General features: G+C 55.5%; 2 protein-coding genes across 6 annotated transcripts in view; one reads left to right on the top strand and one right to left on the bottom strand.

The window, feature by feature from the left end:
* Positions 1 to 2,150: 2,150 nt before the first annotated feature.
* LDHD (lactate dehydrogenase D) lies at positions 2,151 to 6,636 on the top strand. The gene is made up of 11 exons (XM_012641528.1): positions 2,151 to 2,264; positions 3,074 to 3,186; positions 3,422 to 3,563; positions 3,783 to 3,924; positions 4,067 to 4,226; positions 4,597 to 4,796; positions 4,891 to 5,019; positions 5,097 to 5,224; positions 5,831 to 5,921; positions 6,043 to 6,154; positions 6,237 to 6,636. The coding sequence occupies exons 1-11, from the start codon at positions 2,193 to 2,195 to the stop codon at positions 6,400 to 6,402; spliced, it is 1,455 nt and encodes a 484-aa protein (XP_012496982.1). The 5' UTR covers positions 2,151 to 2,192; the 3' UTR covers positions 6,403 to 6,636.
* A 1,717-nt stretch (positions 6,637 to 8,353) lies between these two features.
* Positions 8,354 to 16,877, bottom strand: part of ZNRF1 (zinc and ring finger 1, E3 ubiquitin protein ligase) — a 118,557-nt gene continuing 110,033 nt past the window's right edge. Inside the window, exons 3-5 of one of the 5 annotated variants that reach the window (XM_012641564.1) lie at positions 14,084 to 14,189; positions 12,422 to 12,513; positions 8,354 to 9,527 (exon numbers count right to left, since the gene is read on the bottom strand). In XM_012641564.1, the coding sequence (XP_012497018.1) occupies positions 12,456 to 12,513; positions 14,084 to 14,189 (164 nt within the window). In that variant the 3' untranslated portion in view covers positions 8,354 to 9,527; positions 12,422 to 12,455. Of the gene's footprint in view, positions 9,528 to 10,334; positions 10,849 to 10,876; positions 11,190 to 11,210; positions 11,313 to 11,534; positions 11,880 to 12,421; positions 12,514 to 14,083; positions 14,190 to 16,877 lie in introns of those variants that run through there. The other 4 variants (XM_012641562.1, XM_012641560.1, XM_012641563.1 and 1 more) reach the window with 4 other exon arrangements.

The following is a 16,877-nucleotide window of genomic DNA, read 5'->3' as shown; positions in this document are numbered from 1 at the left end:
CAATGAGTCTACATATTGTGATTGTTTAATGTCTTTCTTTTCTTTTTTTGAAGATATGACCTCCCCATGCTCAAAAACCTTCAATGGCTCCCATTGCCTCTGGGCATTTTCTTTTTTTTTGAGATAGGGTCACTCTGTGTCACCCAGGCTGGAGTGCAGTGGTGTCATCATAGTTCACTGCAACCTCAAACTCTTGGGCTCAAGCCATCCTCCTGCCTCAGCCTCCCGAGTAACTGGGACTACAGGCTTGTGCTGCCACACCTGGCTAATTTTTCTATTTTTTGTAGAGACGGGGTCTCGCTCTTGCTCAGGCTGGTCTTGAACTCCTTAGCTCAAGGGATCCGCCTGCCTCAACCTCCCAAAGTGCTAGGCTTACAGGTGTGAGCCACCTGGCCGACTTTGACAGTTTTGAGGAGGACCAGACAGGCATTTTGTAGGATGTCCTCTTCTAAAATTTTCCTGATGTTTTTCTTGTGAGTAGACTGGGGTTGTGGGGTTTGGGGAGCAAGACCCTAGAGGTAAAGTGCCATTTTCATCACATCGTATCCAGGGTACTGCATTAATTTTCTAGGGCTGTCGTAACAAAGTACCACATAGGTGGCTTAAAACAACATAAATTTATTCTTTCACAGTTCTGGAGGCCAGAAGTCTAAAATCAAGGTGTCAGCAAAGCCATGCTGCCTCTGAAACCTACAGGGAAATTAGACGAAGCCTCTGAATTTGTTCTGTCCATTTGGCAGCTACTGAAAATGAAGTGAAATGAAATTGAAAATTCAGTTATACTAGCCACATTTCAAGTGCTCGATGGCCACACATGTCTCAGGGCTACCACGTGGGCTGTGCAGATAAAGAACATATCCAGCAGTGCAGAAAGTTGTACTGGACAGCATCGTACCTAAATTTAACAGTTTACAAGAAATACAGAGATTTGAGAAATATATTAAACAATACCATGAGGATACAATCATCCAAATAAATTATGTGAAAATTTCTACCAAACAAATGGCCTGGTCTCTCTTTTTTTTTTTTGGACCCAGTTTCTTTGGCAAATAATCAGCATGAGAAAAGGGGAAGAGTGAAAACGTACTGATTTTAACAGACCTATGAGATACATTAACCAGATGCATTGTTTGAACTTTCACTGGATCTTGATTTGAACTAACCAACTGTAAAAAAAAAAGACAATTTGGACCAGGCATGGTGGCTGATCAAGACCCTGGTTCTCGCTTGAGAGTCGCTTGTTACTCTGCTTGCCAGGCTAACAAAACCCAGTCTTTCAAGTAACAGAAGTAGGAACTCATTCAAACGTGGCTGGGGTGAAAAACCCAACTAGAATTAGGTAGGAGTTTGTATTCCTGACTTGACTGGGAAGGAAAACAAAGCTAGGGATAGCTTTGTCTCAGTGATGTTGGCAACATGCGCCTTCACTTTTGCCTTGGGAGGAAAACCGAGCTAGGAATTAGCTTCGACAACAGCCAAATCACTCCAGCATGGTCCTGGGCTCTGCCCCAGGGAGGATGGAGATGAAAGAGATGTGAAGTCTTTTCCTTCACCTACCTGCTGAGCTGCTGCTCGTCCTCAGATCTCTTCCAGGAAGCCTTCCTGGCTTGCTCCACTGCCCTCCCCTGTCCCATCCTGAAGGGCCTCCCTGGGTTCCCTTCTCGTGGCCCTGATGGGGGCCCACTCTACGTGTGACACTGGCGCTGAGACTTTAGGGCGAGGAAGAACTAGCCAGGAGGAGAGTCTGGAGACGCGCCAGGTGGAGGCACAGTGAGTGCCACGGCCCAGAGCCCGGGTGGGGCTCAGAGTGCACAGGGACTGGAAGGGAAGCTGGAGCGTGGAGGTCAAAGAGGAGGCTGAAGGGAGTGGATAGGTGGAGAGGTCAGCAGGACTTTTAAGGCCTCCACAAGGAGTTTGTTTAAAGGGCCACGGGAAGCCACTGCAGAGTTTTAAGCAACGGAGTGGCCGCTGTCCCTCAGTTTCCCCAGGCGTCTGGTGAGCCTCGCCTCTCCTTTAGAAGTATTGCCGCTGGCGCCCACAGCCTCCCTACCCTGCAGGTCTGCAGGGGCCACCTTAAGCCTGCGCCACCTTAAGCAGGCCCCACCCCCAGCGCAGCCAATGGGTGGGCAGCACTGGCCCGGTGGCTTCCTGCCCACCTGCCCCGGTGCCCACACCCTCGTGGCTGCCCAGCCATGGCCCGCTTGCTCCGGGCTGCGACCTGGGGGCTGTTCCCGTGGAGGGGCTACTGCTCCCGGGGGACGCAGGTAGGGGGACCCCTGGGAGGGAGGGCGGCCTGATCCCGAGTTCCCCCGGGCTCTGTGATGCCCCAGCGCCGGTGCGACCTGATCTTGGGCAAAGGATGGCGGGGCTCGCCCTGTGTCAAGTGTGGGTGTGGAGATGGGCCGAGGCCTCCTCGCTGCCACGAGTGGGGCTGGGGGATCAAATGGAAGATTTGTGGGCCCCAGGGCCGGCCTCGGGGCTCAGGACTATACACTCGTGTTTGAAAGAGTGCCTGGGAGGCACGGACCCGGTTCTCACCAGGTTCCATCCTTGACTTGTTGGCTTCAGTTGCCCATCCGTGAAGTGGGAAGAAATCTCCAGAAGGGTTCCAAGAGCCCTAGGAGCCCCCAACAAAGGTAGACTGAGGGGAATATGGAAGCTCTTCCTCCCTGTCATTCCCTGATCAAGCCCAGGGACCCTGGTGCCTGGGCAGTGCTTGGCTGGCCTTGGAGGAAGGAGGAGACCAGTGACATTTTCAATTCCCTAAGGCAGGGCTGGCTCCTGAAGGAACCCTGCTGACATCCTTTTTGAAGACTGAATCTGGATTTTGTTTTTATTCTAGTGGTGGTTTTTCTGAAGGGACATGTTGACCGCAATGGTTCTCTTTGGAAAAGGGGCATTCCTGTATGGGGGGTTTGCTTAAAGTGGGCCCACCGGCTGAGCTGGCCCCTAGGGAGGGTGTCAGTGGAGGCGGGGAAGATCTGCTCCAGCGCACACCCACCCCCCACCTGCCAGAGGGACAGGGCTGTGGCCCCAGGTATCTTTCAGGTGCCCCTGGCAATTGTTTCTGCAGGAGGAACTCAGCAAGGGCTTTGTGGAGGCCCTGAAGGCAGTGGTGGGGACCCCCTACGTGTCTACTGCTGCTGCAGTCCGAGCACAGCACGGGCAGGATGAGTCGGTGCACAGGTGTGTGGGGCTCGTAGGTTCCCTTCCCTGCCACAAACCCCGGCTGGGAGAGAGAGGGTCCTGGGTTGTCTTCTTCCCACCCACCCGTTTTGGGGTGCTCTGGCATTCTCTCTCCAGAAGGTGTTCTCTGCCCCTTGTTCACCATGTAGACTCAGGTCTGCAGTACCTCCAGGTTCCTTAAAAGGAAAACAGGTGGGTATCACACCCTCCTAAATCACTGAGGGTCTGGTTCTAGGTGCCAACCTCCGGATGCCGTGGTGTGGCCACAGAATGTGGACCAGGTCAGCCAGGTGGCAGCCCTGTGCTACAGCCAAGGCGTGCCCATCATCCCGTTTGGCACCGGCACTGGGATTGAAGGTGGCGTCTGTGCCGTGCAGGTATAGTCGGTGTCCCCCCTGGGTCTGGTCTCACCACATTTGGCACACTTGTAGCTGCCTCCTTCACCACACATGGCTGTCGGCCAGGTCCGGCCCTCGAGCTACCTGCCATCCAGGGCTTTGGTCTGGCTGCTGGGAGGTCAACTTGGGGTGGGGTCTGGGAGTTGGGGCCTGGTTGGAGACTGAGGTCGGTGGCCTTCTTGGCTCCTCTCCCACAAGGGTGGTGTCTGCATTAACCTGACCCATATGGACCGAATCCTGGAGCTGAATGCAAAAGACTTCTCTGTGGTGGTGGAGCCCGGCGTCACCCGCAAAACCCTCAATGCCTACCTGCGGGACAGTGGTCTCTGGTTTCCTGTGGGTAGGCCTGGGACTCATAGACCTCTCCTGGGCCCTGAGGGCTCCCTGGCGGCAGGGCTGTTTCTGGGGTTCAGGGGACCCCCTCTTCCCCCAGCTGGAGGGAAAGGGTCCCCCAACCCCCCAGCCTGCCCTCTGCCCTCCAGACCCCGGTGCAGACGCCTCTCTCTGTGGCATGGCAGCCACTGGGGCCTCAGGCACCAATGCGGTGCGCTACGGTACCATGAAGGACAACGTGCTCAACCTGGAGGTGGTGCTGCCTGACGGGCGGCTGCTTCACACCGCGGGCCGAGGCCGGCATTTCCGGTGAGCGCTTCCCCGGCCCCCATCTCCCCCACCCCCCGCCACTGCTGGGAGCCCTGAGCACTGATGGGGGGCTCCCCAGCAGAGAGGAGGCTGTCTGTGAAAGATACCTCCTCCTCCAGCTAGCCTCCTGCCCAGGCAGGCTAGGCCTTTGGCCTGTCACGTGGGCCAGAGTTGATGGCACTAGGGTTTACTCTCTCTGTGCGAGGAAGATGCGGGTTGTGGAGCAGGAAGCACTGGGCCAGGGAATTGGTCTCGATGGCCACCTGGCCCATGGGCACGGTGCCCTGAGTTCCTGCTCCAGGATTCTGGCCAGAGGTCCCTCATCATGTGGTCGGGGTACTCACCTACCTTGTATGTCTCCGGGGACCAGGAAGAGTGCAGCTGGCTACAACCTCACAGGGCTCTTCGTGGGCTCTGAGGGGACACTGGGTCTGATCACAGCTACCACCCTACGCCTGCACCCTCTCCCTGAGGCCACGGTGGCTGCCACCTGTGCATTCCCCAGTGTCCAGGCTGCTGTGGACAGCACCGTAAACATCCTCCAGGCTGCAGTGCCCATTGCCCGCATTGGTGAGTGGGGACTGGGGCAGTCAGGATGGGCTCCCTGGAAGAGTTCCCCTTGGAAGGCCAGGCCTCACCTGGCCTGCCCTCTCCCTGGTCCCAGAGTTCTTGGATGACGTCATGATGGACGCCTGCAACAGGCACGGCAAGCTGAACTGCTCTGTGGCTCCCACACTCTTCCTCGAGTTCCATGGCTCTGGGCAGGCGCTGGCAGAGCAGGTGCAGCAGGCAGGTATGCAGGGGGTGTGTGGGGGGCGGCTGGCTGTCCCAGGGTGGGGCCCAGTGGCAACCCTCCTCCCCCCACCGCAGAGGAGATAGCCCTGCACAACGGAGCCTCCCACTTCTCCTGGGCCAAGGAGGCCGAGGCGCGCAGCCAGCTCTGGGCAGCGAGGCACAACGCCTGGTACGCAATGCTGGCCCTACGGCCGGGCAGCAAGGTGAGCTGGGGCTGGGCTGGAGGTGGGACCCGCAGCTTGGCCGCAAGGCCTTTCCTCCCCCCACCACCCCATGGTACAGGGCGGCACATGGTGGCCCACCAGGGGTCAGGGCCTGGCTGAGCAGGTCCTAGACTACAGACTACCCCCCCATACCCCCACAGCTGCTTCCCAGACACCGTCTATAGAGAAGGCACAGTTGTCAAACCCTCAGAGCCCTTCCTGTGGGCCAGGCCACAGGGACAGTGCAGTGTGCTTAGGAATTGTAAACAGGGAAGCCTTCCTGGAGGAGGAGGTGGAGAGGAGGGTGTCAGCCCAACCTGGAAGGGGAGTCAGGGCTCCAGGCAGCTGTGCAGAGGCCGAGGTGTGGAGCCAGGAGGGAGAGGTGAAACCTCTGCCGGCAGGGCCTGGCGAACACACCTGGGCCAATCATCTTGTTGGGCAGGGAGGGGAATGCGGTCTAGAGAAGAGCAGGGCGTTTCCTGTGTGAGGCCAAGAGCCGAAGCCCAGGGCCCCAGACCGGTTCTCATCCTGGGCCACAGCGACCCCTCACCTCGGGGCAGGCAGGAGCTGGCTGGGAGGACCTCACGGGCCTGCGCTCTGACGCAGGGCTATTCCACCGACGTGTGCGTGCCCATTTCCCGGCTGCCGGAGATCGTGGTGCAGACCAAGGAGGACCTGAAGGCCTCGGGACTCACAGGTTCTGCCTGCTCCCTGTGGCAGTGACATGGGGGAGGCACTGGGGCTGTCCAGAGCCCAGGCCCGGGGGCGGGACAGAGAGGCTGGGCTGCAGGCAACCGCTCTGTCCTCTGGGCCCCCAGGAGCCATTGTTGGGCACGTGGGCGACGGTAATTTCCACTGCATCCTGTTGGTCGACCCGGACGACGCCGAGGAGCTCCGCAGGGTCAAAGCCTTTGCAGAACAGCTGGGCAGGTAGGAGCAGTGCCGGGGTGGGGGGAAGCAGAGGGCAGCGGGAGGGGGAGCCCGCTGAGGTGCTCTTCTCCCTGCCCCCCAGGCGGGCACTGGCTCTCCACGGGACGTGCACTGGGGAGCACGGCATTGGGCTGGGCAAACGGCAGCTGCTGCAGGAGGAGGTGGGCGCCGTGGGCATAGAGACCATGCGGCAGCTCAAGGCCACGCTGGACCCCCGAGGCCTCATGAACCCAGGCAAGGTGCTGTGATAGGCTCTGGGTACTCAACCCACAAGCCTCCAGACTACGGAGCCCCTGTTCTGGAAGCTTCCTTCATGCCACTGACCCTGCAAGATGCTGTCTTCATCTGCCAGCTAGCTCTCTGTATCTGGGGCTCAAGGACAGAGGGCTGGAAGAGAAGTCTGGGCACCGGACTCCTCCCTGGCCCTCTTGCTACCCTTGGGGGCCTTTTATCCAGTAAATGACCCAGGGTGGTTCCGGTAAGGCCGCCTCTTTTCTGCTCTTACACATCCTGTCCTGGCTGGGGGAGATGGCGCGTCCACCCCAGGACTTAAGGACACTCATCCTTTGACATCTCCCCATTGCTGGGGGCCCAAGACCCTTCCCCTCACACCCTGTGACAGGAGTGCTCCTTCCCTAATGTAGGAAGGGACTTGCCACTCCATGTTGATAGGTCTTCTCCTTGGAGCCCCCCAAACAAATCTGAACCCCACTTGCAGCTGTCTGGAGATCAGGAGGCAGCACTTCCCTCCACTCCCGCTCCAGCTTCTCTGTCCTTGAGCCAGTGATGCCTTGTTAGGGGCCTGTCCTGACTTGTTGCAGCCTGGGACGGGCGGTGCCCGGGCTTCGGAAAGGAACCCAGGTCCCTGTCTCAACTACTCTTGCTTGTGAGAACCTTAGGCTTGGGGACCTGTCCATGGCTGATGTCACTTATGATAGACTCCCCCACCAGGCCTGAACGGGGCCCTACAACACTCCAAACATGTTCTTCAAGTAGCCGCTGCCAGTCATTAGAAGTGGAAGTAAAACTGTCTTCCTTGTCCCACACCTGTCTATGGTGTGATGTATTGTGCTACCAGTTTTTTTGTGTGGTTCTTAGTTTTTTTTCAAGACAGGGTCTCGCTCTGTCACCCAGGCTCAAGTGATCCTCCCACCTCAGCCTCCCTCCCGAGTAGCTGAGACTACAGTCATGCGCCACTATGCCCAACTCATTTTTACATTTTTTGTAGCGATGGGGTCTCCCTGTGTTGCCCAGGCTGGTCTTGAACTCCTGGGCTCACCTCTGCCTCCTAAAGCGTGAGCCACCGAGCTGGCCTGCTACCAACTTTTTTGTTGTCAAAGTCAGGGTCTGTCCACCCTGGGGCCTGTCTTGGCATCCCCGGCAAGAGCCACTGTCCGAAGACCTTGGCAGGTGTTCCCGCTAAGCCCAGGAGAGGGCGCCCGACATCATGAAGCTCAGAGGACAGCATCTGCTCTGGGTAGCTGTGGCTGGGGACTTACCTGTCTGGGCCAGCAGCTCTCAGCTCTGGGCCACCCACCTCCCAGGTCAGGCTGCCAGGAAGCTGGTCTAAATCCTCCACTCCCTCCCCCACAGGTCCAAGGAGCCGGTAGTGCTGTCCCATCTCCCCCACCCCTTGGGCCTTTGGCCCCTTTAGGAGTAGGGCTGGGTGAGGGATGCAGGGGGGCAACAGCCCCCTCCTACTGACCCCTCACCTTCCCCTGAACCTCTCCCACACCCCCTCCCCCAAATCAGCTGTTATCAGCTGTTCCCACCCAGCAGCCAGGCCCTGGGCAGAGGCAACTGCGCTGACTCCTCAGTCAGGCCTCAGTTCTTGGACCCCCTCCTCTGTGACGTTTCTGTCCCATGCTGCCCTGGCTGGGAGCAGAGACTGCCAAGGGTGATTTGGTGGCAAGTTTCATGGGCCCTTCCCAAACCACCCCAGCATGCGTGTGCTTGCCATGGAGACACCGCTCCCGAGCCTCTCCCCTTGCAGACAGACCTGCGGACCCCCGAGCCCTCCCAGGTGAGGGAGGGTTCCCAGGGCCGGCCTCTCCCCTGCTGGGCAGGGCTCTTCTCTGGTGCACCCTCCAGTGCCTGGCAACTAGTAGGCGCTCAGCGAATGGCCATTTCCCCACAAATTTTTATTAAGAAAAATTCCAAATATACAGAAAAGTTGAAAGAACAAGTACACCATTCAGTGAAAGACCAGCCACTGCAGATTCAACAATGAACATTTTGCCTTATTTGCTTTGTGTATTTTTGGGGGGAACCACTTGGAATTAAATGACACATTTCTTGAAGTCATTCACCTACATAATTCAGCATCTATCTTCTAAGGATAAAGACATTCTGCTACAAACCTCAATATCATTACATGGCTATTAGATGAGTGGTCTCAGTGAGGACTCCTGGAACCCCACAGAAGCGTGCTGGGCCTTTAGCAGGGTCGGTGTAACCCAGGCCCGGCTCCTCCTTCTCCTCCTCCTCTTAGGGGCAACAAGGTATTCTGGAGAGCTGTCTGGATGGAAAATGACAAACACCAGCTCCACCTGGGAAGCCCAAACACCCCCAGCCCCACCCTTACATTGGGAGCTGGCAAGCTGGGTCCCAATTGAGGGGACAGGGCAGCCAGCAGAGGGCTGCAGCATGCCAGGTAGCAGCGGAGTCCCTGGGGGTGGACTGAACAGCCATGGGCTGCAGCCCTACCCCACACAGCCTGCAGCTGCTCTGCTCAGCCCTGGCACTGCCAAAGCAGTGGGCTCAAGCCACCAGGGTGGGCCCACAAAGCCTCCGTTTCCAGGTCCAGGGGTCAGGCAAGGAGATCTCCTCCGGGCTGGGCCCTGCCTCACCAGCTTTGCTGGTGGAATTAAATATAGAACAAGGAGACACAGTTGCCAGGCAGGAGCAGGAGGTGCTGTGAATAGAACAGTGCCCTTTGCGGTGACAAAACTATGAGGGGCCTGCTGTGCATGTGCCAGGGCCTGCGGGCAGATCCCCCGACCCTCAGTGACCTCTGAGCTATGGGATTTCGTCCCCATTTCACACAGGAGAAATCTGAAGTTCAGATGAATGAAGCTTTTTCCCCAAGATCATTCTGCCAAGAAGCAGAAGAGCCCAAGCGCAGACAGTCTGGAGCCCACGTTCTTGCTGCCAACTCTCACGACGGCTTAGGGGCTCCGCCCCAGGCTCAGAACTAACTCTTCTTTAGTGTTTCTCCACGCAGGCCAAGTGTGCCCACCTGCCGTAGCTCACGCTTGCCCACTGCCTGCAACGAACGCCCTTGCGCAGAGTAGGTGCTTCCGGAAGCATCTGCGGGAAGGTGACTGCAGAGTGGAGGGTTGGTCCAGCCCCCTGGGCCTGGCAGGATTGAAGCCTGGGAAAGGTCAAAGCAGAGAAAGTGTGGAGGCGTCTCCCCTCCAGAGCGTTCCTTGGTGACTCTGCAGGAGGCTCCGGGAGCCTGTCTGGCACAGGGATGGAGGCCAGGCGTGCACTGCTGCTCCCTGCCCTGAGCTCCACGCCCAGCCTGCTGTTTGCCAACTTCTGTGAGCTTGAGCGGCTGGTTCTGGTTCAAGGGCTCTGAGCTGGCTCAGCCCCAAACCAGGGCCTCTTCCTGGGCCTCAATGAAGCATGCCCGTGAGTCAGCACTGAGCTGCAAGCTGAGCAACAGGCAGGCGGGTGTGGGGGGAGCAGAGACTGAGAGGAAGGGGGCTGGGCTGGCACCTGGAAGAACCCACATCCTTGCAGCCTCCAGTGGCTTCAAGATCTTTGCCCCTGCAGCTCTTTCCAGAAGAGTTTCAACATACCTACTCCGCAGATGATGGCAGACTGGTTCCATGATGTTTGAGAGGGTCAGGAGGCTTGCAGGATGCATGCGTGACCTGCGGCCTTCCTTCCACCCAGGAACAACCTTCTGAAAATCACTCTACACACCTGTAGCCCAAAAGTAGTAGCCTGAAGGAATGCTAAGGAGGTAGGTGAGGGAGTGGGGGGCAGGCCCTTGCCCCCATTTCTTGATTGTGTAACAATACTTCATTAAAATAAAATCACACAGTGCATCTTTTATTAGACATTATTTTAATACCATATCAAAACACCTTGACTAATGAAGAAAGCTTTTCTCTCAAGCTTTGAACATTTTTTAAACATTTTATAAGGTTTTTTTTTTGTATTTTAATATATAAATACAGAAACCTATCTTGCATGGGTTGATGCCACGTGTGAACATCAATGGCTAAAATGTTCTCAAACAGAATGCCTGAAAACAGGGGTAGCTGTACATACTTCTTAGTTTTCTTTGTTTAAGTTTTCTGGGGAAAAAAAAAATCCACAAGGGCCTAAGAATAACGTTCAGGCATTTTTGCAGGACACTTGTGATTGTTAAATCCTCTGAACTGACCAGAACCAGGAGAGAAGGGAGAAAAAATGGGACTGAAGGTGGGAAGAGAGTCCTCGAGGGGTTGTTCTTTTGGCAAAGAAGTCAAGATATCAGGATCCCAAGGGGAGAAAAGTGCAAAACCAAGCCAGGAAAATGGAAAAAAACCCAAGGTAGAGAGGTTGGTGGTGGAGAGGGCCGGTCAGGGCACCGGGCAAAGGAAGAGACCGTGTGTGCCCGCCAGCACCGGAGCGCGGGCGGCGAGGACTGGTGTGTCCGTTTCTGTCACTGAGTGGGTTATAGCTGGGCAGCAAACAGCAATCTGTAAACATCACGAGGGAAAACACCAGTCGACACTAGACTTTTTTTTTTATATAATTTTTTTTTTTTTTGTAAACACTTTAAAGACAGACCCACAATGCCTTTCAAAGGTGAAAAAGAAAATGCCCTTTCCCTCCTGGGCTGAGGGGTGAGGGGAAGGATAGCAGTTGATTCGTTCTTCTCTCAAACTCGCTCTCATCCAATTTGGTGTCCTCGGGGAGGAAGGGAGAACCATTTTCTGAAGTCAGTGCAGAAGGGGTGCCCTGTTCCCACTGGTGTCCCCAGCTCAGCTCTGCCCCAGTGTCCGATGAGCCTCCTCTCGGGAACAGGGGCTGTCTGTCCCTGTGTGGATTGTAACAAGTCAGGCGCGCTCCGCCGGGCCAGGCTGGCTACTGCGTCCCACAGCAGCGTGCATCCACCGAGGGCAGGCTGGCCGGGGTGTCGGGGTTCGGTCTGGGCAGCCCCCTGGAGCCAAACGTCAACGGGGGGTTTGGGCCCGTGCTCCTGGGCAGGCTCCACTCCCCGCCTCACTCTCACCCTGGCTGTTTCTTCTCCCCATGCCATCGGTTTTTGAGGTGAACGTAAAAAGAGCAAATGTCCCTGATTTGTCTGACATCATCAGCTGTTCTGGGAGTTTACTTGGAATAAATAAAATAAACCTAACAAAAGAAGAGAAAACAGAAGAGAGAGAGAGAAAGAGAAAGAGAGAGAGAAGGGGGTGGGGAAGAAAGGAGGCCCCAAGACCTTTGCATGTGAGATGAGGAGTCTTCGGGCTTTTGGCTTTCTGGGGGTTTTGTCTACTTGTTCGCCAGGAAAGAGGAAATGCCAGCCCAGAGCTGGAAGGGAAAGGTAGGCCGGGGGACAGGAGAGGGCGGGCAGCAGCAAAGCCAGGTGCCCCGGGGAGGAGATGGGGCGGCCAAACCCACGTGGGCCGGGCGAGGTGCTCTCCTGGGAGCAGGGCGCCGCGGTGGGGTCAGCACCCTGCGCTGAGGGGCGGAGGGGCCGAGCCTGGCCTGGAGGCCTCAGATTCATCTGGAAGCGGGGCAGGAAGAACCAACAGTAAAATGATCGCTGACAAGCACTCTGCAGTGGACAATGCACCGTCCCATAGGCTGGCTGTTTAGTAAGCGCAGTGTCCATATGGCGACAGGGACTGAGATTATTCCCGAGCGGAGACTCCAGGGTGAGTGAGGACGAGGCGGAGCTGGGCTCAAACCCAGCGCTCCAGCTTCTTCTCCTGCCCACACACATTTCCAGGGGATCTTCCTGAACTTTCTTCAGGGAGATTCACTCTAGCATTTGGAACACACCGTCTCTCCCTCAACTAATTCTAACTCTTCTGAGCAAGTTCTTCATAATCCTGCACGTTAGTTTCTATCTCTTATCCTTCCCCAGGAGAATCACTTCCATTTCTAGATAACTAGTAACTGAGGGAAAGGCGCCCCGTCTTTCCCTCTGCTCCTGCTTTCTTCTTGGTGGGGTGTGTAAGGGCAGCCCCGCTCCCCCACCTGCAGGCCCCCAGAGTGACTCGACCCCGAGCCTTGCACCCGGATCACCCCCGACCACGGGCTCACCTTTGAGAGGAGTCGGCAAGCAAGCCCAGCAGGGTCAGTCCGCAGGGTGTTCCGGACAAGATCTGTTCACTTCAAACCATGAGTCTATGCAGCTAGGGAGGAGGGGGCAGCAAGGGGAGACCGCGTTACCAGCCGGCCAGACTGCTCCTCCAAAAGGGGCTCTTTCAAAGGGTCAGATTCCTGAGTGTGGGCTTCCTAAATCTCTCCTGAAAGGACCCCAGGGAAAAACAATCATGTCCCCAGACCCCTACGTTTTGAAGGGGGAACACCAAGACCGATCTTGGCGCAGCTGGAGGCAGCAGCGGTGGGTGCAGGCTAGGTGGACCTGGCGCTGCAGGAAGGGGAGAGTAGACAACGCACTATCCCGGAGTCTGTTTGGTAAGTGGAACCAAGGCCTTATGTTCACGGAGCCCAGGAGGAGGCAACGGCCACTGGTGAGAAGGTGAGAGCAGGTGGACTGTGCAGGGCCACCAGTCAGCTATCGCCAAGGCTTCGAGGGCAGAAGTGGGAAAAATGGCACAGCAGGACGGCTATGGTTCTAGGCCCTGGGGTCCTGAGAGAGTCCCCTCCTGGGTCAAAAGAGCAGCCATGGGGCTCCCTCCGAGTTAGTGACCTCAGGAGAGCCCCATGCTCTACCAGATCACAGCGGCATCTAGTCCTTCCTGGAGAAGGTGGGGAGAGGCGCTGAGAAAGCAGGCCAGGGAGGAAGCTGACAGCGAGGCCCTGGTCTCCAGTGTTTACAGAAAAGGACTGTCTGCATTAAAGAGGGAACAGAGATTGCCCCAAGACAGCTTCCCAATTTGTAAACCAACATCTGGGCATTTTCAAAGACAGGAACCAGACAGATAATTTGCATAATTCTCCCCCAGGGCCAAAGATTTCCTTTTCTGGTTCTGGTTAGTGCCTTGCTGGTCACTGCAAAGCTCTGTGCTGGGACCCAGACCAAGAATCTCTCCCAGGCCAATCGTGGGCCTCCTCTGCACCAGCCACATCTCATGCTGCGCGTGGCTATCACCCTGTGGACTAGTGACCCTCAGAGTCAGGCTCTGAAAGGCCAGTGTGTTAGGAAGAAGCCCTGTGCTCGGGGAGCTGGAGAGTAGGTGGTGGCCACAGGCAGCACGAGTGTCTCCCTGTCTTGGGCAAGGGGGTGTCTTCTTTCCAGTTGGAAACAAGATGGAGGCTCACACTGGAGCCTGAGGACAGATCTGGGCCCTGCTACTTGTAGCAGCTCTCAGAGCCCTGGCCTCACAGGCAGTGGCTTTTCCTGCCTCCCAGCCCTATGGGAAGAAGGGTGAGTCTGGAGCAGGGCATGGCACACTCTCCACATGGCCCCTCTGGCACAGATGGAGGCTCTCACCCTGGGTACCGAGGGGCCCATGAGGAAGGAAAGGCTCAGGGAGACAGAGGGAGAACCAACTTACCAAGAGGATCCTCAGCACCTCTAACCTGAGGGGCTCCCACCATCCAAGCCCCTAAACTAGAGCAAAGCTCTGGCAACTCAACTCCGCCCTGCACCTGGGGTGCTCACACCTTCCTGTGAGCACACAGTGGATGCCCGTCCACGGGCCTCTGCCTCGACCCTACTCAGAGCCCGAGGTGGGGCAGAGTTTGTCCCACAGCCAAAGGGGACAAGATGGCTAGTGATGGGCCAGCCCCTTATACCTTTTGTGATAGATGCACAGGCAGGGCAGCCTGGCTATCGTGTCCCCCTGAAGCAGCTCCTCCAGGCAGATCACACACTCACCCGCATCTTTAGTCAGCACGTCATCTGCAAGGGGGACAGGGGAGAGTGCGAGGGTGTTAGTCACCAGTGCACAGGTGGCACAAAGTAGGCCTGGGCCTAATAACTAGTTGGGACTGCTTGGATGGCCCAAACTCTGCTAGGCTCTGTGGGGGCACGCAGAAGCCCAAGAGGGACCTTGACCTGATCACCCTCACTGTGGAGACAAGACATGAACACCACAGTTAATTACCCAAAGGCAAAATGGGATTAATCCCCAAATGGGATAACCAAAGGCCCAGGTGGTGGAAGCTGAAAAAGGCTTGGAGAAGGAGACATGAAGCAGAGGTGGTATGAAGCAAGCTGTTTGCCCCTAATGGACTTTTCCCTAAACATACACATATACCAGGTGCACTGATTTCTGGTTTGGAAAATATGGTAGTTGGGACAGTGGCATGAAGCAAGAATGCGGGGCAGAAACAGCAAATACTCATGAACGAATGCTCATGACAGTGCTGTTCGCAATAGCCAAAAGGTGGAAACAACCTGAATGTCCACGAGCTAATGAACAGATAAACAAAATGTGGTATATCCACACAGTGGAATATTACTCAGCCAAGAAAAGGAAGGAAGAACAGATACATGCTACGATGTGGACGAACCTTAAAAATATCATGCTAAGTGTAAGCAGCCAGATCTAAAAGGCCACCTATTGTATGAATCCATTTATATAAAATGTCTGGAATAGACAAATCTATAGAGATAGAATGCTGATCAGGGCTTGGGGCAGGGGAAATGGGGAGTGACTGCTTAATGGGGAAGGAGTTTTCTTTTCTTTCTCCCCTTTTAAACAACTTTATTTTATTGCCCTAAGAACATTTAACATGCAATCTAGCCTCTTACATTTTTAAGTGTACGATACATATTGTCAATGACAGGCACTGTACTGTACAGCAGATGTCTAGAACTTATTCATTTTGCATAATGAAATTTTATAGCCATTAATCAGCTATAACTCCCCTTCTCCCCCTCCCCCAGCTCCTGGCAACCACCAGTCTACTCTCTGGTTCCGTGCATTTGACTATTTCAGCTACTCATACAAGTGGATGCCTGCCAGGGGTTTTCTTTCAGGGTGATGAAATGTTTGGAACCAGATAAGAGATGGCGGTGGCACAACATTGTGAATGTCCTAAATGCCACTAAATTGTACATTTTAAAATGGTTGACTTGGTGTTATATGAATTTCATCTCAATTTTTAAAAAAGAAAAGAAAAGACCCTCCTTCCCTTTCCAAAAAGAACGAATGGAAGGAAGCTACTGCCCACGGTGACGCCCAGCAAAGCCACGACTGGAAAAGCCCGAGTAGAACAGGGACAGAGTCGGCAGTTCTTTATTTTCTATGACATTCTGTGCGCTGACGACTCAGAGTAAATAAGCCACAGTTTCAGGGTGCAAGAAGCTCACAGACTAGTAGAGGAGGCCAAACAAGAAAACCAAGAGGCACAGCATGGTAATTTCTAGGAAGTCTTGTGACGCACAGGCCCAGGTATGAGAGGTATGGAAGATACCTAGTCAGGGTGGGGACTGTTCAGGGAAGGCGATGACAAGGATGGGTGAAGTTGGGTGCGGAGAGGGAGATTCTGGGCACCTGGAACTGCAGGAAGTTTGCTATGGCAGGTACAGAGGCACATGGGGCGAGGAGGTTGGTGAGACCAAGTCCCTGAGGACAGACTCGTGTCCTGCTGCGGTGCCTGGGTTTTGTCTGGTTAACCGCGAGGCCCTGGAGGCGCACCCAGTCACAGCTCCAGCAGCTATTAGAGGACACAGTGAGGAGTTCGCAAGTGGGGAGCCCACTCTGGAGGCCATTAGCATGCAAGGCGCAGCGGTAATGCACGTGCTGACGAGGGCAGCTGGGCAAATGGCGGGCACCTGTCACTAAGAGAGGGAATCTAGGAGAACAGGCATGGGGAGGAAGTGACAAATTCCACTGGGTGAGAGGTGTCGACGCGGCGTGCTGATGGAGACCTTCAAGATCTGCTGAAGTCTAGATCTGGGGTGTGGAGCAGAGACGGGGGCGACAGGCGTAGATGTGGGATAAAGAGACTGCCTGGGAAGACAGTTTAGACCGAAATCGAAAGAAGGCAGAAAACAGCCCCAGGTTGATGCTAATATTTGAAGGGCAGGTGAAGGAGGCGAAGTGAGTAAAAAGGTTACCCAGAAGTTCTCAGCACCAAGGGGAAGTATCAAGAGAGCGGGGTTATGGAAGTGAAGAAAGGAGAGCTTGCAGAGGGGTCGGTTCCCCACCACTGTTCGTGAACACTGACCATGAAACATACCAACAGTCTGAGCGTTTCCTTCGAGCTCCATAATCTTCCAAGCTAGGCAGGGCACACAGAGTTATTCCCACTTTGCCAATACGGATACGGAAGCCCAGAGAAGTCACACACCCTGCCTGGTCAGAGGGCTCATGAGTGGTGCTGCTGGGACTGGACCCTCTGCTCATGTGACCTTCCTCATTGCTGTTTGTGTCCCCTGATTATTTTGGTGGAGAGGGAAACATCCAGGGCCCATCAATGAGGATTCTTCATGGCCCAGAGGCTATGATGACTTAAAGCCTCTCACCAGGAACCCCAAGGAAAAAGCATAAAATAGGACTGATTCGATCATCAAGTTCCCAGGCACGTGAGCTGTAAAAGTCACTCTTCATTTCCTGGCCACCAGGACAACCTGTGGTCA

The sequence above is a fragment of the Propithecus coquereli genome, unplaced genomic scaffold, assembly GCF_000956105.1.
Source record: "Propithecus coquereli isolate 6110/MARCELLA unplaced genomic scaffold, Pcoq_1.0 Scaffold165, whole genome shotgun sequence".
Classification (NCBI taxonomy): Eukaryota; Metazoa; Chordata; class Mammalia; order Primates; family Indriidae; genus Propithecus; species Propithecus coquereli.
The sequence above is the reverse complement of the archived record's forward strand: the minus strand, read 5'-3'. Positions and strand labels throughout refer to the sequence as shown.